Source organism: Magnolia sinica, chromosome 7 (assembly GCF_029962835.1).
Source record: "Magnolia sinica isolate HGM2019 chromosome 7, MsV1, whole genome shotgun sequence".
In the NCBI taxonomy this organism is placed as follows: Eukaryota; Viridiplantae; Streptophyta; class Magnoliopsida; order Magnoliales; family Magnoliaceae; genus Magnolia; species Magnolia sinica.
The window spans coordinates 5,120,532-5,145,661 of record NC_080579.1 but is presented as its reverse complement, the minus strand read 5'-3'; the positions used below and the strand labels follow the sequence as shown (position 1 = coordinate 5,145,661).

The 25,130-nt window shown below is 38.4% G+C and overlaps 1 protein-coding gene across 1 annotated transcript in view; it reads right to left on the bottom strand.

Annotated features, from left to right (window-relative positions):
• The window catches only part of LOC131250918 (MLO-like protein 9), a 40,244-nt gene extending 19,689 nt beyond the window's left edge, over window positions 1-20,555 (bottom strand). The window contains exons 1-6 of the mRNA XM_058251312.1: window positions 20,185-20,555; window positions 10,599-10,656; window positions 4,575-4,972; window positions 1,662-1,778; window positions 1,498-1,558; window positions 1,247-1,335 (exon numbers count right to left, since the gene is read on the bottom strand). Coding sequence (XP_058107295.1) covers window positions 1,247-1,335; window positions 1,498-1,558; window positions 1,662-1,778; window positions 4,575-4,972; window positions 10,599-10,656; window positions 20,185-20,316 — 855 coding nt within the window. The 5' untranslated portion in view covers window positions 20,317-20,555. The remainder of the gene's footprint in view (window positions 1-1,246; window positions 1,336-1,497; window positions 1,559-1,661; window positions 1,779-4,574; window positions 4,973-10,598; window positions 10,657-20,184) is intronic.
• Window positions 20,556-25,130: the final 4,575 nt, after the last annotated feature.

The following is a 25,130-nucleotide window of genomic DNA, read 5'->3' as shown; positions in this document are numbered from 1 at the left end:
CACATAAAATTTCCACATCGCACACAAAAGTTCAAACATTCAAGCAAGGGGAATCTGTGCAGGTCCAAGCCTACACATGTTAGGGGTGGATCAATAGAAATTATAAGCCAAACGATACTCAAAGGGAGGTAAAACTCATCCACACATGCACAGTAATCCGTCTTTAATCCAAGAGATTCACTAGTTTCAATTTAAAGAACCCTAAGATTAGAAAAAGGACAAACAAATTGAAAAAAATGCAATCTAGGGTTAGGGTTATGGAAAATAGGTATGAGAGAGATAAAATAGGTGGAAATTCTGAACCTGGCGACAGTCCACGCACGCAGACAATGGGCCAAGCCTGACGCACGTGCGCAGGGGCCTGGCCGCACGTGCGAGGAGGCCACGAATGTGGAAAACGCCTCATTGGCTCTGGTCGGCCAGGGGAAGTCTTCAAAACCCCCGAGTTTCGTGTCGATCGGATGCGTGGTCTGTGCGTGGTGCTCCACCGAAGTTTCAACCCTCCTACAAGACCAAATTCTGGAAATCGGCTGTATAGAGAAGAACTGCTACAAAAGCTAACGGATTTGAAGCAGGGATGGTTGTAGAAGGTGAGAAGAATGGGTGATAGGAGATAGGGGGGGATCGGGATAGATGTGACTTTGCATCACAGTAGTTAGCCCTTCGATGAAGGGATGGCTTCGCACCCAATTGAATTTTCACAACTCAAGAACTCAAAGGAGTAGAAAAACACAGGAATTTTTCATTAATCTTCAATGAGAAAAAGAACTACAAGGGGTGCCTATTTATAAGAAAACCTTATACCCCAAAAGTCACGCCATGTACGCATCCTATTACTTGGCGATGAAGTAATAAAAAATAATAACTAATCAAAATAATCTAAACCATCCATGATATTCTAAATAACAATAATAAGCAAAACAAAAAATATGAGATTAATTTGACTAGTGGGCCAGGGCCACGATCATGAGAACCCATGATGGGCTTTACTTGACTATCGGGTCCTCTCTAACGAACCAAAACTCAGTCTTCTAACTGGAAGGCCCTCCCTGGACGTCGTCATCGAGCCAAATCGACGGTGGAGCCCTCATTCTCCTTGCGTACGTGCGTAGGGGGGTGGCGTGCATGTGCGTGTGCGTGTGATGTCCCCATCAGAAAATGCTCAACTGAATGTTGTATTGCCTCGAAATAATGCAAAATGCTTGACTGTGGACATGTTTGTCTAAAAGAAGAGAAATCTTCTTACTATGTAAAATGAAACACGAAGCCGAGTCCAAAGACTTGTGTGGAGTCTCACGAAAGACGTCTCATGAGCAAATCTGAATCTTGAAGGGTCTGCATGATGCTATTAGAAAGAAATGTAAGTATAGCAATGATGATGATGATCTTTTCATGTCCCATTGAGTAATAACCAACTTCAAATAAACTAAATTGGAGTAATCCAATGTGAGAAATGATGAAATAGCAAATAAGACAGTTTTCCTAGTGAACGAATACCATTAGAATATTCATAATCAGTGGATGCAGTTTCCATCTCCCATTCCTTCCATGCACGAATCTGCATAAAAGCACTTTGTCAGTGAACAACATTGTTCACACTCACCATACCCTTCATGGTTCAAAATTTTGGGTAATTCATGAAAATGATAGGGATAACCTACCTTCATTCTTCCGAGGGTCATTGTTAGAGCACTAGATGTAACATGAAAGACTGCTAAAAAAAATATGAAGATGTGCAACTGATGTATAGCATTTGCTGAAACAAGCGGCACCTTACCCTGTTGATAAGAAGTGATTAGCAATCATAACAAAAATGAAAGAAATGCTTTGATAGTTCTTAAATCACAGTATTCATCTCAGACCCAACAAAGTTGGATAAAATACAAATTTTAGAGCTTATTTTTCTTAGATGTGACTATATAGAGTGAAAAGCAAGTTAGAAAGTAGAGAAGAAAAAAAAAAAAGACAAATCAGTTTAATGAAATTTGGGCTGTTAAAGATTCCTCAGAACTTTCAGCATTGGAAACCCTAAGAGATTAATGAAGGTCTAAGTTGCATAGAATAGGTGTGACTATCTCGTTCTGGTTGAGAAAAACAAACACAACTATATTCTTTGATCATAAAATGGGATAAAATTTTCCATATTTGTAACTGTCCAAACCTTGTTAAATCAAATGAAGTCATTCGTGATGCCTGGTCAATGAGCAGGTTGGTGCATATCATAAGAGACAGCTACGCAAGACTTCAAACATGGTCTTAAGACTATGGTGTCTGCTGCGACTCATGAATCCAAAGTCAACTTGAACTTGGTCACACCAGAATTGGTTCAATACCATGAGTCACCCCTGACTCAAGTGAGTCGGGCTGATTCAGTCCCAACTCAGACAAGTCACAACTTTTTTTTTTTTTTGAAAGGCAGGCAAGTCACGACTTGACTTGGGCAAGTTGTGACTCAACTTGGAAGTTATGCAGTTTGATAGAATCTACCTTCCACTACGAGCAGAGTCAAATGCCTGAAACAATGCAGTTACAAATACAACATAAAAAAAATAAAAAAATAAAAAAACCTCGCCTGAATTCAGGTGGTTGTTGTTGAGAATAAAAACAAACCTTCTCAAATTGAGATCAGGCTTGTGTTGAATTATTGGACTCAAAGATGATACTCATCCATGGCGTTTCAAAAAATACTCCTTGAAATATAGACGAAAAGTTGTAATGAATATTTTTGCAGCGAAGCCACTTACGGAACCAAAATTCACACTTGCCGATTAGAGAACAAAAACCAAAATGTTGTTTTTGTATCCTAAATCAAATCATCAACCATAAGGGTCTGCCAGGGGTGTCCCTTGGAAGTTACACAGTTTGATAGAATCTAACTTCCATTGATCCACAGACGTTCAAGAAATGTCCAATTGCCTAAAACAAATACGCTTAAAAAAAAAAAAAAAAAAAAAACTCTGAATTGTGGTAATTGATTTTGGTGAGAATACAAGGACAACACCTTTTGAAGTGATAGGTTCTACTTGTGTTAGTTGTATCATTGGATTGTGTTATGGGTTTAGTCTCACATCAAATATGGAAATCACAGTATTCAAACCCAGACTCAGTCTCATGACTCGGTCACCCACTAAGTCGAGTCAACCCGGCAAGTCCCAAGTCAACCAGGCCAGGTCATAAAAAATAATACAAAATTACTATATTACATGATCTTCTCAAATTTACCCCAGTGCCATCTCTTTGACTCAGCTAACACATTGATATCAGACCAAGTTAGCAGAATTTCAAGTTGACCCAGGAAAGCAAGGCTGACTTAGCCAAATTTGGAGTTGACCTGGGAAAACCAGGGTTGTTTAACCAACCTACTGAGTAAGCCCATGACCTCGCTAGGTTGCCTTGGGTGAGTCCTGAGTTGACCTGCCTAGTTTCCAAACCCTAGTATCTCAGTTGGCAAAGATGGACCACCTCCTACACCTGAGTGATCTAATCCAGTAAGAATGCAGCAAACATTTTTAACAAGAAGTGTTTGTCATGTTTGTTCTCTTTGTTTTTGGAGTTCTTAACTGATGGAAATGGCCTCTCAGAAGGACTCAATAGATCCTTCTGATAGCATTTTTGTGGTTGGTTCATCAACGAAGGGGTCTTCATTTCAAGAGCTTGGTATGATGCAATATTGGGCATTTGCATATAGGCAGCTGATGTAGAACATATCACAGATACATTCCTAGCATGGTTGGGCCAAAAGAAGGTGGACTATAAATTGACTGTAACTTTTGATCCGGGTATCATTACGGGATGCACAACCTATCAATCTTTACTGAAACAGGCCATCACCTGACCCACAACATGGGTCACATCTGTCCGTTTCATCAGAAAACGCGCGAGAAAGCTCAAAAACGAATTTTTAGGAAAAAAAAAAATGCTATTTTTTAGTAATTCCGAATTTTTTAATATTTTCCTATTTTTAGAGTTCTAGATTTTCTTCCTTTTTAGAAATATCTTGTAATTATGCTAGGACCGTTCTAGCTAAAGTTTATTTGGAATTTTTATTTTTAGAAACTCGGCTTTAGAAGAGTTTTGGTAGAATTAGGATTTTTATTAGAGTTAGAAATTTGCTATTTTTGGTAATTACGAATTTTAGTTTTTTTTTTTATATTAATATATATTAATGATGTAATAGGCACATGCATATTAGTCGGCCCACCAATTGCTGAAAGAAATTTAGCAAGAAAGTCAGGAAAAAATCCATCAAGCTACAGCATGCCATGGCGCACAAACCAAATCATCTTTGGGACCCTCTAGCAACATTGCGTAGAAATCAGTCTTTAAGATGTTAAGAAATTAGAGTAGAATATTAATCAAAATTCCACCTGTGCAGACACGAAATCAGCAAACGGAAATGCTTATTTACCATTACTTTGCACATGATATTAGATAAACTGGAAGTAACTGACTCCTCATCGGACTTAATTTCATTGATTTTCATAAAACTTGCAAGAACCAATTCAAATCCTAATCCGCTCGATCAAATTATAATCAATAGGTGGAAAATGAGAATGCATCAAAGATTCACTTACCTCGGGACATTTATGATGTCCCCCGCCACCGCTTAGAACCCTACGTTGCGGACCCAAATCCCCTAAATAATCTTCCCATAAAAGCCTCCGCCCATGATTCTCATCAGCAGGCCGAGGATGTTCATCGGCAGGCTGAGGATGCTCATTGGCAGGCTGAGGATGATCCTCTGCAGGTTGACCATGATCGTCTAATGGTGGATGGGGCTCGTCGGACGGTACATGATTCTCACCAGACGGTGGACCATGATCGATTTGAGGTCCATGTTGATCCTCCATTATCGCGCTTCTAATGCCACAGGGCAGCATTGTATCAGCAGATTTCTCCGAAATACAGATTCCGGTAATGTAGCTCTGCCCGAATGTCAGAAGTAAGGAAATGAAACCAAGAACCATCAACTCTGCAAAAATATTCAAAATGATTGAAATTAAAAGTTACTTATTGCTTCTTCTTCACCCTTCAAAACAACTCAAAACAGAAAATTCTAAGAAAAACGCAAGCTCTGGTATCTTATATCCTACATTTTGTATCATGAAAGGAGGGAAAACAATAGTGATTGGATATCCACCGTTAAAATATTCCTAAGGCCCACTGTTCTGTTTATTTGACATCCAATCTGTTGATTAGGTCATACAGGCGCAGATGAAGGGAAAAAACTAAGATCAGATTGATCCAAAACTTTTATGGTCCCAAAGGTTTTTAATGGTCGACGCTCATTCAACACTGTTTCCTGTAATGTGGTCCACTTGAGATTGGGATATATCTCATTTTTGGTCTCATATTATAAAATGATCTGGAAAAATATATGGACGGCATGGATGAAACACGTACATTATGGTGGGGCCTACAAAGCACCGACCATCAGCCATTGGCGGGTAGCAGGAGTAGCCAATCCGTTTCTGGAGGGAGTTCCCATGTTGAGAGTTAAAGTACGCGGATTTCCTGCGCAAGCCTTTCACAGGAAGTTCCTGCACTGAAAATCTAGGTGGTGCCACCGTTATGTTTGTGAGAAATCTATCCGCCCATCCGTTTTATGAGCTCATTTTAGAATTTTTCAACTTGATGTAGACTATTCATCATGTGGCAGGCACCTTCAATCTGGGTTGTTCATCATGCAAGCCCACCTTTGATGTCCACCATCCATCATTTGGCTCCTACATTTGCTATTGACCGTCCATCATGTGGGGCCACATTTTGACGTAGGCCATCCATAATGTGGAACCTGTTAGTACCCTAATTTAACAATAACACGTGTATGTGGCTTTGAGTCAACTAAACATTATCAGATACTGAAGACATTTGAAGACTTCATCAAGGCCTGAAGTTAAGGTAAAATATATTGCCTTTATAAGTCATACCCTAAGAATCTTTTCCTTCCAAAACAACCAGCCTTTAGATGTTTTAAACATATCTTTAATAGGAAAATTCTTATTTGATTATATCAGACATCAGGAGTCCTATCCGCTCATGATTAGTAAACTATAGAGAGGCTCCTAGGCTACCTCGGTTCGAACGACACCCTCATCAGTCTGACCGACCAGTGGCTAGATTGAGTCTGTATTTTGTCAGTCCGACCTATAAGACTGTAGGTTCTTGTTGGTCCGACTGACAGACTCTGACAATCACTAATTGAGTTGTAATATCTATTTTTGGCCTTTGTTGGAGTAACTGATAGACTTAAGGGTCCGACTGACAACTAGCTATTATTTATCCATCGATTCTCTTATCTATATAAATGCCCATTTGGATCTTTTGCACGAGGATATAGGTTTTATTTATTTATTTATTTATTTTTATCGTGCTAGAGTCTTTATGCATACTATTATAAACTCTTCTTAGGCCTGCTTGGTTTTCTGGCTCAAGTGTAATTATGTTGTAAATGAGTAATCATTATTTACTAAGGTAATTACATTCATCAACCTTCATTTTTCCCGATGCTAACTTGACCAGTTACTTTTTAAGCACTCAAATCGAGAAATTTGTAAAATAAATATGGGGCCCACCATAATGTGTGTGACTTATCCACACCGCCTATTTATTATGCCAAATGAATTTAAGGCATGAGCCCAAAAATTAGGCAAATCCAAAAGTCAAGTGGACCACACGAAATTATGAGAATTAAATGCCTATCATTAAAATCTTGATGAGGTCCTTAGAAATTTTAGATCAGGCTTATATTTATATTTTTCACCTATTCATGTCCATGTGACCCTATGAACGGGTTAGATGGTGAATAAACCACAATGTGAGTCCAGTAAAAGAATCAACTTTTAACGGTGGACAAATTAAGTCCATTGTTTCCTTTCATGTGGGTCAATTGAACATTAGATCTTCCTAATTTTTTCGAACAAAACCTCAAAATATTTTAATAAAACAGATGGACGACATGGATATATTATATACATTATGGTGGGGCCCACGAATTTAAGTCAATATTTTTGGATCGGTTTCCCTAGTGAAATTACACACTCGTTTCCAAACAGGTAAAAGAATGTAATAATTACTTTTTCTACAGTGATTTACAGCAATTTACCTGTATTATGGAAAACCAAACAGGGCCTGTTTGGTTTTCTATAATATAGGTAAATTGCTGTCAATCATTGTAAAAAAGTAATTATTACATTCTTTCACCTGTTTGGAAAGAGCCTGTTTGGTTTTCCATAATACAGGTAAATTGCTGTAAATCACTGTAAAAAAGTAATTATTACATTCTTTCACCTGTTTGGAAACGAGTGAATAATTTCACCTGGGAACTGGTCTAAAAATGTTGACTTAAAGTCGTGAGCCCCACCATAATGTATATAATATATCCGTATCGTCCATCTATTTTATTAGAATATTTTGAGGCTTTATCCGAAAAATTAGAAAGATCTAATGTTCAATTGACCCACATAAAAGGAAACAATGGACTTAATTTATCCACCGTTGAAAGTTGATTCTTTTACTGGGCCCACGTTGAGGTTTATTCACCATCTAACCCGTTCATAGGGTCACATGCACATGGATAAGTGAAAAATATAAATATAAGCCTGATCTAAAATTTCTAAGGGCCTCAACAAGTTTTTAATGGTAGGCATTTAATTCTCATAATTTCATGTGGTGTGGTCCACTTGACCTTTGAATTTGCCTAATTTTTGGATTCATGCCTTAAATTCATTTGGCATAATGAATGGGCGGTGTGGATAAGCCACATACATTATGGTGGGCCCCATATTTATTTTACAAATTCCTCAATTTGAGTGCTTAAAAAGTAAACGGTCATGTCAACATCGGGAAAGATGAAGGTAGATGAAGGTAATTACCTTGGTAAATAATGAATACTCATTTACAATGTAATTACACTTGAGCTAGAAAACCAAACAGGCCCTTAGGCTCAAATCCATTTGCCTTTATGTCATCTTTCTTGTGATTAATCTTCCGTACTAGCATTTCAAGCTTGATTTGAATATATGCATGACCTCTTGGCTAGACGCCGTTTCTCTAGGAAAACTTTTGTGTAATACTCTTTAAAATACCCATCTAGATGAATCATCTTTTGGAAGCAACTATACCCTTGTTACAGGATATTCAACCAACATCCCATTCTATCATTACCTTGACAATCTCATAGGAAGTTCCGTTGCAAGGTAGCTGTTTGTGACAGCTGAAGAGGAGACACTTCAAGATTAAAAGAGCATCTTAAGACTCATACTATCAAGGAGCTCATCCAAACTTGTAAGTGTTTTTTTTTTTTTTTTTTTTTGAGAGTCCATAAACTCACTTATTGTGAATATTTGAGTTTGGAGTTTGAGACCAAAAACTAAAAGTCAAGCCCCTTGTGTAGGCTATCAGTAGGTGTGTACGTGATTAATTCTTGTGTAGAAGTACTCAAGAGTTTGAGACCCAAACTCAAAGTTGAGTCTTTATATAGGCCATCGGTGGGTGTGTACATGATTAGTTCTTGTGTAGTACTATTTGAAAGTTTGTGACCCATACTCGAGAGCCAAAAACCTTGTGTAGGCTATTGATGGGTGTGAACGTGTGGGTCCTTGTGTGGGATGTCTCATTATAATGGTTTGTGGTGAACTTTGAAAACCATGTGAAATAATGAAATATGAAAAACTTGAGTTTGAGTTTTTCATCCAAGAATGGACTAAGCAAGTTGCTGAACCATTATATATCATCGTGTTTTGCAATGTGTTAACATGTTTCTATTTATGATTATAACTTGATTCTTACTCACTATGGGTGCATAAATAGATTGAATGATAGGTGTTTGTTTTATTACACTCACTTGATATCTCTATTTCATATCATAGACTATTCTTTTCTTTATGCAATTTCTACTCATGATAGTCCATGATTTTGTGCCCACTTCACTTTGTTCATATGATTTGATTTGAAAAGATTTTCAATTTTTAAAAATGTCTTATTCCCCCCCATGACTTAGCCATAATTTTAAGTTCTTAGCTGTGGTATCGGTGTGATACATGTATTTTCAGAACCAACCTTTGATGTTCGCCATCTATCATGTGGGTCTTAACCTTCAATATGGGTCGTTCATCATGTGGGCTCACCTTTGATATCAACCTTCCATCATATGGTCCCACCTTCAATGTCCACCATCCATCATGTGGCTCCCACCTTCGATGGGGGTAATCCTATTGTCAGATGCCTTTAATCTAGGCTCGACCGATCGAGTGAGCTGCTTGATCAGTAGAGCACTGCTCGACTCAAAGTCTAGCATGCTATTATTTTTTATGTCCGGGCTGCTCGACCAGTCGAGGTTACGCAGATCCTGCGCGGACTGCATAAATTTAAGGCAGTTTCCGGACTTTTCCGGACTAGGTGCGTAAGTGGAGTTTCTTACTATAAATAGGGGTCCTTAGGGCTATTCTAAAGTATTCTAAAGCTTTTTAAAAGTTTCTCAAGAGTTCTTAAAGGGTTGTAGGATTATCAAAGGGTGTGACAAGGGTGAGATTTTAGATTGTTCGAATCGGGTAAGTCCTCTCCCTTGTAATTTCTTTTCATAGTGGATTTCTGTTGCTTTGTGCCGTGGTTTTTTTCCCACAAGGGTTTTCCATGTTAAATCTTTGTATTCTCTAGTGATTACTTGACGTTATTAGATTACTATCCTAGATCTAGATCTGTGTGATTCCGCAATACAAATCCCCAACAAATCCATCATGTGGGACCACACTTTGATGTAAGGCATCCATTATGTGGGGCCCACCTTTGATGTGATCCCGCATTATGTGCATCTACCTTGATGTGGACCATTCATCATATGGAGCCCCACCTTCAATATGGGTTGTTCATCATGTGGGCCCAACTTAGAGAGGTTGTAAAGAGAAAAGGAGAGGGCAAGATAGAAATTATTTAAAATTTTTAAGGACAAACTAATCAAAAAATTAGCAAAAGATGTCCATTTATTTAAGCTAAATAAGATGTTAAAGAAAAAGCGACCTCTCCATCACTTATCTTTTAAGAGCTTTTTTACTAATTTTTTTTTAAAAATAAGCTCTAAAATTAGAGCTTACCAAATAGTTTATTTTCAAAATCAGAGCTTATTTTCTTAGAATAAGCAAATAAGCTCTTATTAGTAGAAATGCCAAATGGCCCCTAAGTACTATTCTATCAATATAATGTTCGCTAATGGCTAGATAACTAGGACAGCTAGAATTCTGGGATCAAAATGCAAACTGGATTTGCCATTTGCTTTTAGAAAGTTTGCTTTTCATTTGATTTTTATAGTTCATTACTAAACTTGGTTTATGAGGTTTTAAATACATATTTTTACTATTATTCTGAGTTTTCACTGAGTTTCTTTCACCAATTAGCCAAAACCCCTAAAGCAAAACCACTTGCTACCATTATTATCAAACACCAACCCAACCAAAATTCAAATTTACATCAAATCTAACTCAAATCATAAATCATATATATGCCACTCCAGAAGAAACGATAATTCAAGGAAAGGTAAGAAATTCCATTTCAAATTCATTTTGAATAGATAAGAAAATTGGGAATCCAAGTTGAGTTCTTACCTCCTTTAACTTTCTCAAGAGCTTCATACATGGCCCTCTTGCGTCTCCTTGTAAACCACTGAAAATACATTCATATTAACAAAATACCATATCACAACCTGAAAATTTCTTATGAACTGAAATCAAGGTCTATTGAATGACAACCGAAACTTGTAAAAGTAACTCTACCTCTATTAAAAAAAAAAAAAAAAACAAAGAAAGAAAAATAAATAGAAAAATCAATGAATTTATTACCCAATAGAAAACCAAAATGAAAAGGATTTCCTCTTCAAGGAACCAAGAAAAAAGAAGGAAAAGAAAGAAAAGAAGAAATAAAGAAAGCAAAAAATAAAAATCAAAAATCAAAATGCATAAAGAAAAAATTGAAAAAAAAAAAAAAAAAAAGAACTCAAGGAAGCAGCGTTAGAAAATCAAAAGAACCCTTTCATTATCCACTAAAATGTAAATCCCAGTCGGGGGTAATGGCCTATCACCTTGGTTTTGTGTAATGAATATTTTCTAAGGGCAAAAATCTCTTTCCACTTGTTTCCAAGTTAGGGCTAATTATAAAAGTTAAAGAAATGGTTTGTTCTCTTTTGAGCTTAGAAGGATTTTTCCTTTGTGATGGAGATAGAGGAGAGAGGGAAGAGGTTTTCCCTTTAAGGTTGAGTTTTTTTCCAAAAGTTTCTTTTCATTTATTTGCAAGATGGAGAGGAGATGAGATGGTTTTTATGAATGTTCTTTTAGCATATGATGAGAAGATGTGACTGATGTTTCTTGTATGTTCATTGTATTTATGCATTGCATTTCTTATATGTACTCACCTTATTTACTAGTGGAATAATTCATTACGATTCCCCATGGATGTAGTCATGTTGCAACGAAGCATGTATATCTTTTCTAGTTATCTACTCATTTTTATGCATGCCTAAATTTATGGAGATAGATATTTCATGTTGTTTTTTGCATGATCACCTACTCACATAGTTGAAGCACTTGTGCAAGTGGGAGCTCAATTAGTTTCCCAAGTTGGTTATGGTTAGCTTTCAACTTTAGCAACAACAATCACAAATACCCAACACCTTAAATCTTAAGGAAGAGACAGAAAAGTTATCCTAAACCATGAAAAGGAAAGAACATTAGAATTTTTTCCATGGAAATGAGGAGAGCAACTAAAATTCAAAAATCTAATCACTTTTCTATTATATCTCCCCAATGAGATTACAAACCTTACCCGTAATCAGCCAAAAAGAAATCTTATATAAAGAAAAACCAATAAACTAAAAAAAAAAAAGTCAAGGACAGAAATCAAATTATTTTCTCTAACATCATCAATAAAACTAATCCCAAATAAATAGAAAACATAAACCTTTACCACAAAATCGAAGTAGTAAAACATACAACTCAACTGAAAAACAAGAAAACTTACTCAAAACCCAATCACTTCACCCATACCATACCATTGAAACCTAAATCCCCACCCCCTCCCGAAAAAACAAAGGAGTCTAAAAATCCAGCTCAAAAGAATCAAATTATAATAAATAAAAAATTTCAATCAATTCCCTTATTATCTCACCAATGAAGCCAAACCAAATCAACCAAAAACAAAGATTCATCCAAAAATCCAAAACATAAAATAAAAAACATATAAACATTATCGAATGACCCCTCACTTAAACCATTAGATGCCATACTGAAATCAGTATGGCATCAAATGGTTTAAGTGAATTTCACATAATCATTACTGTGGGCCTTATAAAAAAATCAATCGTGGAGGTCTCTCTCCCAACTATTTCCTTTAGTAGGGTTCACCTGAATGAAAAATTGGGCTTATTTTTTAGATTTATGTCTAAAATTAGGTCATACACCTGATGGTTGGAGTGGGTTTCATAAACACACCACAGTGGAGCCAACTTGAGTTGGCTGACACTTTTGCTTGCGTGTAAACTATATTTACAATCTAACTCGCAGGAGACCGAGACTATATATAAATATGTGTGTGTAGACATATGTGCATATAATGTGTGTGTGTGTGTGTGTGTGTGTGTGTGTGTGTGTGTGTGTGTGTGTGTGTGTGTGTGTTGTGCTCACACTCTCCACGCGGGGCAAGCGCACATGCACTATTGGGTGCAAGGTTTATGCCACGGTGGTATGGATTACTTGAATGTGTTTGTAAGATGTGGAGTCACCACTAGCCGATATAGGCCTAGAATTTAAGGTCAGCTAGACTCGTAGAATTGCCTTAGGTTGAGGAATCAGAAACTCTCAATTCAGATGACTCATGGATAAGGTTTATGATCGGGGATTCTAGGTAAAGACCTTGGTGATGGAGATGGAATTGTGGTTAGGCAATCTTCTCCGCCCACACTTGCGTGCAATTTTTTACTTTACCAATTTTTTTATATAAAGATTTTCAAGGTTCTAAAGCTTTATACTAACTAACTAGTTGGCTGCTAACAATGCCAGAAACTAACTAGTAAGCCACTACTCACTCAATCTAACATCAAGAGATCGCGATCTCTCACCTAAGTTGGATTCGAGGAGATAATAGCTTTTTAAAAAAAAGAAAGAAAAGAAGGACAAATGGGTTATGTTAATAAGCAAATAAAAAGTAAGAATGTTCAAGCAATACCTATTTTCTAATATAACAGGATTCGAAAGTTTGGTAAGGTGTAGAGCATCAAGTGTTGTTTAAACTATAAGCAGATGGTGTATAAGAGGAAGGATATGCAGATATAAATATAAAAAATAAAATGGATGGTCAGATCACCACCCGTGCATGCGAAGATGTAGGAGGAAAGGAGAACCAAGATACTCCTCATAAGAGGAGATTCTTATATATCTTGAATCTCTACCCTACTTTGTCGATCTTGAACAGTAGAGGTGGCTTAGATGCATGTACAGGTTGGGTTGAAAGGCATGGATAAGTGGGGAACACTCACTCTTTTCTCTACCCTTATTCTCTAAGCACCCAAGTTGCTTTCTCTCTCTCTCTCATGTATCTCTCATGTATCTCTCATGTCTTTATGAGAGGAGTGGTCTTCTATTTATAAAGGTTGGTTAGATTTTTTATTTTTTTAATAATTAGTAGCAAATATGAAGGCAAACATGTCATATGGAGTATCTAATTGGCTATGAGACATGTGGCATCACAGATTTGCTTTGATAAGTAGTAAAATAAGTAATTTTACCCCTTTAGAGAAGTGAAATAGTTGTTTTACCCTTGGGCGACAATAATATTGCCACCCACTACTAATTTTTCTCTACAGTTGAGAGAGATCATGAGATCTTTGCAAAAAATTGGGTGGCAATATTATTGCCGCCTTCACATAACTTTTGTATTTTTTGGCTCAACGGCCCTGGGGTGACCCTCTGCATGCTCAAACTTGTTGACATGGGCTTGGGTGGCAATATTATTATCGCCCATGTCGACTTTTGTTACAGTAACTTAAGCCAATTTAATAATGATCAGCTATGTTGCCAAATCGTTAAAATAGCCTTGGGTGGCAATATTATTATTGTCCAGGTGAAGTTTGCCTTCTAAATTCCCAAATGGAGTTCAGCAGCTTTTGGTTTGCATGGAGTGACTCAGTAGGTGGAAGCCAAGACAATGAAGAATGCAAGATCTGATGCAGTGGCATCATTTTTATATGAGTAGATCTTTACCGATTTTGAAACTCCACATAGCCTAGTAGGTGATAGGGGCACCCCTCCCTTCTCCTTTTTATGTTATCAATCAGTTGATACTGAAGGTTTCATGCATCCTTAATTGAATCCATAGTACCACAGAAGGAATAGAGAAACGGAGGTAATTAGCAAAAAAAAGCTCAAGAATCTTCTCTTTTAGCATATACAGAATAGACTGGGGGAGGATAAATTCATGGACACTGTGTGGGCCTTTAGGACCACTTAGAAAACCATTACCAACCAATTGTAATTTTGCTATACTGAAGAAGTTTTCTTCAAAATGGGTAGGAAAGATTTCCTTCCTGAGTTTTGCTTAGGGTTGGAATCAAACTATAAGCCAGAAAGAACTAACCAAGTAACAGATGCCCTTAACAGGAGAGCTGAACCTGTCACTTTGATGGGAGAAGAGTTAGCTGTCATTTGTAAAATACAAGGGGCGCCATTGCCTAAGAGAGGAAGGTTTAGAGAAAACTGTGAATAGAAATAGAGTCCGCGGTTCAGGTGGGCTCCATTATGATGTTTATGTGAAATATATCCTGACCATTAGGTTAGGTGCATCACCCCGTGTACACACACATTTAGCCACCTCTATTTTGGGTCATGGACTAAACACCTCCTACTTTCAATCTATTTCCATAAAATTGCTTGCCTTCTAAAGTTACGCTCAACTAGCCCTTACAGTGTCTTTGACTCACGATGAGATAAGAGAAACTCGACTTCTAATATAACTATTTTTCCTTTAACACATTTGAATTTTCACGCTTATAGCCTAATCAATGCAGACGCTTGCTTTCCAACGAGAAGTAGTGTGGCTGGTTTGACAAGTTTGGTGGGGCCCATTTCAGTGGCTATGAGGGATCCTGGTACGGACGAATTTAGTGGGGCCACCATGGTGTGAAGGTGACATTCACTCTCGAGGATAATATATTAGCCACATCCAAAACTCAAGTGGTCCACACCGTATGAAACAATGAGATTAAATGCGAGTATGTTTGCCAGTGTGGTGGCCCACCTAAGTGTTGGATCTGCTTACCTTTTTTTTTTGTCTCTCACCTTTCTATTACCTTGTGAATGGATAGAGTGGATGTTACGGAGGCATCATTGGTGGACCACACCACACGAAACAGTGGGGATTGATTGCCTTCCGAAGTTGTGGGAGCCACACAAGCTCTTAATCAAGATAATATTTGTCTTTTGTTTGGAGTAGTCGGTCTATTATGATATTTGTGATAAATCTACATCGTCCATCATCTTTCCCGTGTCATTTTATGGTGTGAGCTAAAAAAATGAGTGGGATCCAAAACTGAAGTATGCCACACGGCAAGAAATAGTGGAAATTGAATGCCCACCATTGAAAGAGTCAGCACCCACCATGATGTTTCTGATATATCCATGCGGTTTTAGGGTGTGGGCCTAAAGATAAGTTTCATCCAAAACTTTGGTGGGCCACACTTAGCTTGAAACCATATGTATTATACATCTACATCAACTGTTGAAGCGTCGGCCACCTACGGTGGAAACATTTGAAGCCCACCATTATGTTTTGGAGAAATCCACTCCGTTCACCAATTTTGCCATGTGCTCAAATATGATCAAATATCGAAAACATAAGTGGGCCACTTGAAATAGTGGTATGGAAACAATCTTTTCCCTCTAAAAACTCGTGTGGCCCACCGTAATATTTTTAAGAAATCTACTCCATCTACCAATTTTGTTAGATCATTTTAGAAGGTGGGTCCATACATGAGGTAGATCCAATACTCAAGTAGACCACACCACTTGCAACAAATGGTATCGAACACCCACTATTGAAACAATGCCAACTTACCCTTAAAACTTGTGTAGTCCATTTAGATGTTTTTGATAAACCGTGTCCACCAGTTTTCCTAGCTCATTCTATTTAGTGGGCCAAATATATTGAAGATCCAAACTCAAGTAGGCCACACGGCTTTAAACAATGGCATTCAACTCCCACCATTAGAAAAGAGAGGAGCTCCAAAATTTCACTTGGGTTTTGGTGATGTTTTTGAAAAATCTACCCAGTCCACCATTTTTGCTAGCTCAGTTTAGGGGGTGGGCCCAAATATAAGGTTGATCCAACACTCAAGTGAGTGAGGTCATCAATGGGCTTGATTGGCCCGCACTTTGCCCTCCCCAGTCAACCCGACCCGGTCCAGTTAGGGTTATAAAGGTCCCTTTAAAGAGGGCGGATAGGTGAGGCAGGGTTAACTGCTTAGTGAGTGGGGACCTAATTATGAGGCCCACCTAAATGTATGTGTTGTATATTGACACTGACCATCCATTTTGTTAGCTCATTTTAGGGCATGGTCCTAAAAATGAGGCAAATCCAAATATCAGGTAGACCGCAGCAGTGAAAAATAGCGGTGATTCAATGCCTACAATTAAAAACTTCTTGAGGCTCATTGTAATGTTTGTTTGCCATCCAACTTGGATGAATGGAAAACACAAATAGCAGCTTGATTTAAAACTTTGACAATAGATAAGAAGTTTTTAATGATAGAAATTTAATTCTACTATGTGGTCCACCTGAGATTTAGATCTACCGCATTTTTTGGACCATGACCTAAAATGAGTTGGTAAAATGAATGGACAATATAGATATACAGCACATAAATCAAACGTGGGCCCCACGGTCAGGGCCTCACCCACTGGACTGTTACCCTTACCTTACCTAACTAGCCTCCCATTCGTTCGTACGCCGATTTCCTGCCAAAGCATTTGGCATGAAGTTCTGCCCTGAGAACCTAGGTGGGGCCCACCATGGTATTTGTGAGAAATCCACCCTGTCCATCCGTTTTTTGAATTTATTTTAGAACATGTGGTCAAAAATGAACCGGAACCATGCTCAAGTGGGCGAAAACGTGAGAATTGGCCGTCCACAGTTGAAATATTGGTGGGGCCACATAAGTTTTGATTCCTAATAATATTTGTGTTTTCAGTTCATCCAAGTAGTAATAACGTTATGAACGGTATGGATGGCATGTAAACATCACTGTTGACTACGGGAAGGTTTCAACAATAGGAATTTCTCAAACCACTTTTTCCTTTAGTACAGCCCACTTGAGTCTTGGATCCGGTTCATTTTAGGCCTCATGTCCTGAAATAAACTCAAAAAACGGATAGACGAGGTAGATTTATCACAAACATCACAGTGGGCCCCACCTAAGTTCCCAGGGCAGGAACTTCCTGTTAAAGGCTTTTGCAGGAATTCGGCGTCCCATTCGTTCCAATCGGTTGGACTCCATCGTTGATGTTAGTAAATAGTTAGAAGGGGTTGGGGCTTAGGTGGGCCTCACCATGGTATTTATGTGAAATCCACCCTGACTAATAGATGTGTCATCTCATTTTAGACATAGGTATAAAAAAACATCCCCATCCGTATATTTAATGCACAACGCGATTGGAAACAATGTATAGACATGCTCACCCTCTAAACTGCTTCTCTTCATATGGCCCACTTAGATAATGAATGGTGCTAATATTTAGGCCCAGACCTAAGTTTTGGTTGGTATCTAATGGTTGGAATGGATTTTATATGATCATCACAGTGGGCCCTATAAATATCAAGCTCCCCGAAGTTTTCAATTGGTGTAGCCCACTAAAATCCGGTCAGCTTGATTTATTTATTTTTTTCCCATGAGCCTATTACATGGTTACACATCTAATGGTCAGAGAGGTTCTCACTTACACATCAAGGTGAGCGTGCTTAAATATAAAAGGTGAGCGTCTTGAGGAGAGTTATACCATTTTAGGTATGCATCTCAAGCATAAGGTGTTTTATCACATGCCTTTTGTTAAAGTGGGCTAGCGTCTTAGGTAGGCTTAACCTTCTATGTTGATGTAAAATACATCCTTTTCATTAGGTGTGTCACACCATGATAGGTTCATGGATCAATAATCAGTCCCATTCTTAATTCAAGAGGGCCAATAGATAGGGTGGCTAACAGTGATGTGTGAACTGACAGTGGGGTGTACTAACAAGCTTAAAAAAAAAAAATAAAAAAAAAAAGAGGGCCAATAGATTGGAAATAATATACAGAGCAAGGCTCACCTTCTAAACTGTTTTTCTTAGCGTGGTCCACCTGAATCTTGGATGAGCCTAATTTTTGGACCTCATACCTAAATATTAGTGTGGCATTTAATGATTGGAGTGAATTTTATATAATCATTAGGATGGGCTATGTAATATTCAAGGGTGGACATTTCTCTCCCAGCTACCCTTGGCCTAACATGGGATTACACATTTAATGGTTGGAGTAGATTACACACACCACGGTGGGCCCCTTAAAAATTCAAGGGTGTTGTCCCTTTGTTTTCAAATTTTCTTCACACTCGGGGCCAGACTTGGGTCAGACCTGCATAAAAATTACAAGCTGGACTTTCTTGGCCGTCATGGACCTGGGCTGGGTTTCGGCTTAGGTTGAAAAATATAGGCGGGGCTTAGATAGAGCTTGGATCGACCCTAACCAGACCACCTAACACCCCTACAAGTGGGCTACACTACTTGAAAAAAGGACATTGAAATTTATGTAAGCTCAATTTAGGGTGTGTGCCAAATATGAGGCTGATCTAACGCTCAAGTGGGCTCCACCACTTGCAATACTAGCTCTGAACGCCTGCCATTGAAACAACACTAGCACCTTTGAAACTCGCGTGGCCCACCAAATTGTTTTTTAGAAATCCCCCCAGTCAACCAATTTTACCAACTCATTTGAATTTGTAGGTCCAAAATATTATGAAGATTCAAAACTCAAGTGAGAGGGCTTGAAATAGTGGTACTGAACCTACATAAAAGCTCCAAAAATTTGTGTCGCCGAGTGTGATGTTTTTGAAAAATCCACCCATCCACCAATTTTGTCAGCTCATTTTAAGCAGTAGGCCCGAATACGAAGTGGATCCAATACTCCAATGGGCCACATCAATTGAAACAATAGTATTGAATGCCCACCCTTTGAAACATTCGTGGTCCATCATGATGTTTTTGAGAAATCCATCATATCCACCATTTTTATTAGATTATTTTAGGGGATGGGACCAAATATGAGGCATATCCAGTACTCAGTTGGGCCACACTACTCAAAACAATAGTATTGAATACCTACTATTGTGTTGAAATATTCATGGCCCTAATGCTTTTTAGAAATCCACTTCTCCCACTATTTTCAACACCTCATTTTAGGGCGTGGGCCCAATTATGAGGTAGATCCAACACTTGAGTGAGCCGCATGGCTTAAAACAGTGATAATGAAGCCTACCTTTGAAATAGTCATGGACCCCACGTTGATGTGTTTAAATTATCCACCCATCCGTCCACTAGTGGTTTCTACACGTTGCTTTAGGGAGTGGGAATGACCTTATAACTAATGTAGATGGTATTTAAACAACACGGTGGGCCCCAAAAAAGATTTCAAAGGTGGTGGTTCACTATCCACTATTTCCTTCAATGTGGTCCACTTAAGCTTTGGATTTGCCTCATTTTTTGGCTCACCCCTAATGTGAGTTGGAAAAACATGGGGGGTAAGCCTCACCCAGCATCCTTGTGCAGGAACTTAAAATACACGTCATTGGTGCAGGGGTTAACTATTCTGCATATATATTATATACAACAAAAGAAAATTCTAACTAATGTTTCTTTTACCTCAATAAAATCAAATTCAAATTTAAAAACAAAAAAACCTAACACAAAATTACCCACCGTTCTCGCCTATAAAAAATCAACCGCGAAATAATTATATAGTTTACAAAAACAAGCACTAAAACCAATCAAACTCTCATTTGTATCACTGGTGAAACATGAATCAAATCAATTAAAAAACAACTCACCAAAAAAATTTCACAAAAAAACATAATTAAAATTAAAAAATAAAATAAAATTCAACCATATCTCATCATTCATTACCTCTCCAACTTTGTGAAGAACCATCTCTAAAATTATTGATACCGAGATAATAACTGCGACCACGGTAGCAATCGCCCATGTCGGCGTCTCATCAAGTTCCCTTACAGGAGCACCACCTCCACCTCCTGCCATGGTTACAATCTAATGCAATTGTAGGAAAATACGAAAATTCCAATTTCTTTTCAATAGTATTTCCTAAGATTCTTTATCAATTCGGGAAGTGAAAATACCAGGCTTCGATCTCCCTTAACATAACATTTTCTACAAATTCTATAGTGGGAAGAAAATATTAAAGGAGATCGGAAAGAGCTTAAGAAATTTTTTTCCTGAAAAAATTACACGATCTTTTTCTTTTTTTCTTTTTTCTTCTTTGGCTTTTGTTTTTTTTCCTTTTTGTCTTTTGAAAAACGGTTGCCGTAGGACAAGCGGTTTTAGCGGTTGTTTCAGAACGGTTACGTATTTGGACAAAGTAGGGGTGGAGCTCGAATGTAGTACTGATAAAGAATTTGGGATCCCACATCAGGGCTGTGGATGTGCTTGATCCGTGTAAGGTGGACATTAGCGTTTGGTGATCTACAACATTGATTTGATGAGCCCCACCGAAGATTGGGGACGTGATTAAAATCTTTCAGATTGGATGAATATTATAGACATTTGATCTTTAGTAGATAGTATGGACCATTCGTAGGATGACAGGATATTTCAATACAGGAGGTTTTTAAGAACCCCCTATAGAAAATGGGGTTTATCTGATGAACGGCCTGGATCACAGATCTGTGGGTTTTACTTGTGCAAACTGGGGCATATGCACGTTCATTCTTGTCCTAGTGGCAGGTTCAGTAGCCAATCCATTTCCTGTCCGGACGTGGTTTGGCTAGTGACGCTGCCATCAGTCATGTGGCTAGTGGTCGGTGCTATGTGGACCCGCCATGATGTATGTGTTTTATCCACGCCGTCCATCCATTTTGAAAGATAATTTTAGGCTTGATCCCAAAAATGAGGTAGATATAAATCTCAGGTGGACCACACCATGGGAAAACAGTAGATATTGAATGTCCACCGTTAAAAACCTCCTAGGCCCACTGTAATGGTTATTTGACATCTAAACTGTTGATCAGGTCATACATACTTGGATGAAGGGAAAAAAAAATCAGCTTGATCCAAAACTTAAGTGTCCCGTAAGAAGTTTTTAATGGTTAGCGTTCAATTAACACTGTGCGGTCCACTTGAAATTTGGATCAATCTCATTTTTGGGCTCATACCATAAAATGACACGGAAGAATGGTTGGACGGCATGGATGAAACACATACATCATGGTGGGGCTCATAGAGCACCGACTACTATCCATTGGCTAGTAGCAGGTTCAGCAGCCAATCCGTTTGTCTTATGTGGATTAAGACATGTAATTAGAGCTGTACACGAGTCCAGTTAGCAATCTGTTATTAGAGCTGTACACGAGTTCAGTTAGCAATCCGTTTGTCTTATGCGGATTAAGACCCTATAATTAGAGCTGTACACGAGTCCAGTTAGTTTGGTCAGCTCGCTGGATTTGACTTGAAAAAGCTCGACTCGCCTCAGCTTGAAGTTGGATTTGGGCTAAGTCAAGTTGGTTTTTGGAGCTTGAAAAAATTTCGAGCCGAGTTTGAGCTTGCCCGAGCTCAACTCAACTCGGATTGAACCTCAACTCGAACCAACTTGAATCAAATCAGATCAGTAACTCGGTTATTTTTATATGGATGTTGCTCGCTGAGTGTTTGATGAAATAAGTCAATGAAGTGCATGCCGGGTGTACCCTTAAAATGTCGTTACATATCTGTGGGTTTTACTTGTGCAAACTGGGGCATAGCACGTTCATTCTTGTCCTAGGTGAATTAAGACGGACGTGGTTTGGCAGGTGACGCTGCCACCAGCCAGGTTGCCAGTGGTCGGTGCTATGTGGACCCCACAATGATGTATGTGTTTTATCCACTCCGTCCATCCATTTTGAAAGATAAGCTTATCACAAAAATGAAGTATATATATATATTTAAATCTCAGGTGGACCAAATCACGAGAAAACAGTAGTGATTGAAAATAAACTCGGGTGGCCCTACCAAGTGCTTTTATATGTTTTAGGCATGTCTTAGCATGGTTTTAGATGGCATGGCCCACCTGAGATCCATATACGTCTGATTTTTGGGATATTCGATAACCTAAAGGGGACCCATCAGATGCTCGGTGTTGGAGCCCACACAGCTTGACCTTATGGCCCATAAGATTGACCTTATAGTACCATTTCCCACACACTATATGTTGGGGGGAATGTTCTATGAGGTAGACCTCATGGGAACTTCCATGAGGTGGAGCTGTGTGGGCCCCACCGTGATGCCTGTTGAACATCTACCCCATCAATCAGATGCATCATTCCATGGTATGCCTCGGTCTTAAAAATCAAGTCAACGCATGACTTTTGTGGGCCACACCACATACAAAAGTTGAGAGGGGTTACCCTCCCATTAAAACATTTATAATCATTTGTTATGCCCACTGAGATGTGATTCACAAATCCAAACCATCCATTATGTGTGTCCCAATTGGATGAGGGGTACAACCAAGTTTCAGCCGCATCCAAATTTCATGTGGGCCCCACCAAGTGCTTTTATATGTTTTAGGCATGTCTTCACATGATTTTTTATGGGATGGCCCACCTGAGTTCCATATACGGCTGATTTTTTGGATATCCCATAATTTAAAGGAGGCCCATCAAGTACACGGTGTTGATGTTCGACACACATCACGGTGGGGTCCACATAGCTCGACCTCATGGGAAGTTCCCATGAGCTCGACCGTATAAAACCCACCATTTCCCCACACACACACACCGTACTTGTGCGAACATTTTTAGAACTCATCGCATGTAATGTGAGTCCAAAATCTAAACTGTTCATGTGATGCAACACCCCATGAAACCCTAGAGCTTAACTTTGATCCAAAACTTTGATGAGTTATGGTAAAAGAAAGCAGTTTCCTCCCTTGATTTGCATGTATCTTTTCTATGGTCCACCAGAGTTTTAAATCATGGTGTAAATTGGTATCTTAAGGTTTCATGGGATTCTGCATTACATGGACCGTTCGGATTAGATGCCCATGACACATGTGCAAAGGTGCACATGTGCACGGGTGATCATTCCTATATATATATATATATATATATATATATATATATATATAAGAGATGGGGGTTGATAGTGCTGGGCCCGGTTCTTTTTTGTCAGGTATGCATACGAAGGATTGTATAACTGGATTTATCCAGTGTCAATAAATTTTTAGGTGGTGTGCTCCCATCTTTCAATAAAAAGAAAAAAGGAAAAAGAAAATCCTCGACCCATCTTACTGAGGTGGATCACTCAAATCAAGCAAATGCTGACCAGAAGGATTTGGGCAATCTTGTCCCATCGTCTCCCCTGTCTCGGCCTCTTTTAAGAGTGGACACTTCGGAATTTCAATAAGTCCTCCTAGGAACCTCAACTGTGGACCCCTCGTGATGTGTTCAATTCTTGAAGCATGGTTAGGTGTTGCAACTCTGGTGGAGTCCTCAACCCTGGACACTCAAAAGATCTCTTGAGTTGGGAGGGCTTTGAGTTCTCCCAACCAACCACTAGGTACTGATGTCAGCTCATCAATACTAATAATCTCCAAATGGTTTAAGGTTGGGGAAGATGGGTCCTAACAAAATCTCATTGTTACTCCTCTATAAAGTCAGCCTCTAGATGACAGGCAGAATGTCGTAGGGTAGCTCCTTCAGCTTAGGTCGGTCCCGTACAGTGTTTGAAGTACATAGTAGGGTAGTGCCTTTAGCTTAGGTCGGTCTCATACAGTGTTCGAAGTATCGGTATCGCTACAAGTTTTGCTGACTAGGGATACAAAAACAATATTTATATTGTCCATAATATCGCCAATGACCGAAAATGCAGAGAAATATAGGAAAAACGGTGGAATTTTCAGTGAACTTCAGGAGATGTTAAAATGTACATATTTGCATATTTAGAAATTAAAAAAATTGCAAAAAGAATACAGACATAACAAGTTTTCATTTAATGGGGTTTTAAAAGCATGTGTTGTTGTAAAAAAATCAATCCAACCATCTCCTTTTGCCTATTTAACCATCCAACCTTCCATCCAAACATCCATCATTAACACAAAATATCAACAATACATAATATTTTACCAAGAAATCATTAACAGTTAGAAAGGAAATGAAAGATTGTGGTTTCAATATCTCGCATGTTGCGATATCGATATTATCAATATTTAATTGAACACTACATACAACCATTTGCCCATAAGAAAAAAAAAATTGAAATAAAAAATTTTCTAATAAACAAAAATTTAATAATATCAATATGTTGACAACATTATTGAAATATTATCAATACACTTATGATACAAGCATTACCTAGTATTTACATCGTAAAAAATATTGGCCATTGGCGATATTGATGCATTGGCAATACAAGCGACACCTAGAATTTACATGGTTGAAAATATTGACGATACAGTAGCGATATTGAAACGCTGGCGATACTTAACAATACATTGTTAATACATTGAATGTCTGATATTACCAGTATTATCGGTATTGCTAAGCTGGAGATAAAGATGATATTGGAGATAATTCGAACACTAGTCGTATATAGTTAATTCAAGGAGAGATTGCATTATTGGCATTCCACTTCTCAATTCCCATTTCCCCCCAATTTCACATTCTCCAAAAGGTTAGGATCTTCAACTATGCGAATGCGACACCACCAACCCCACTCCCATCACAGTCATCTTCCCCACAAAGCTCACAACCCACGTATCTCTCCTCTTCAATACCCCAACTTCATGGTATTTAAGGGATGGATAGTAGTTTCCCAAGACTTGGTAATTGTTTGCACATTTCAGAAAACCCAAGTGTCACCTT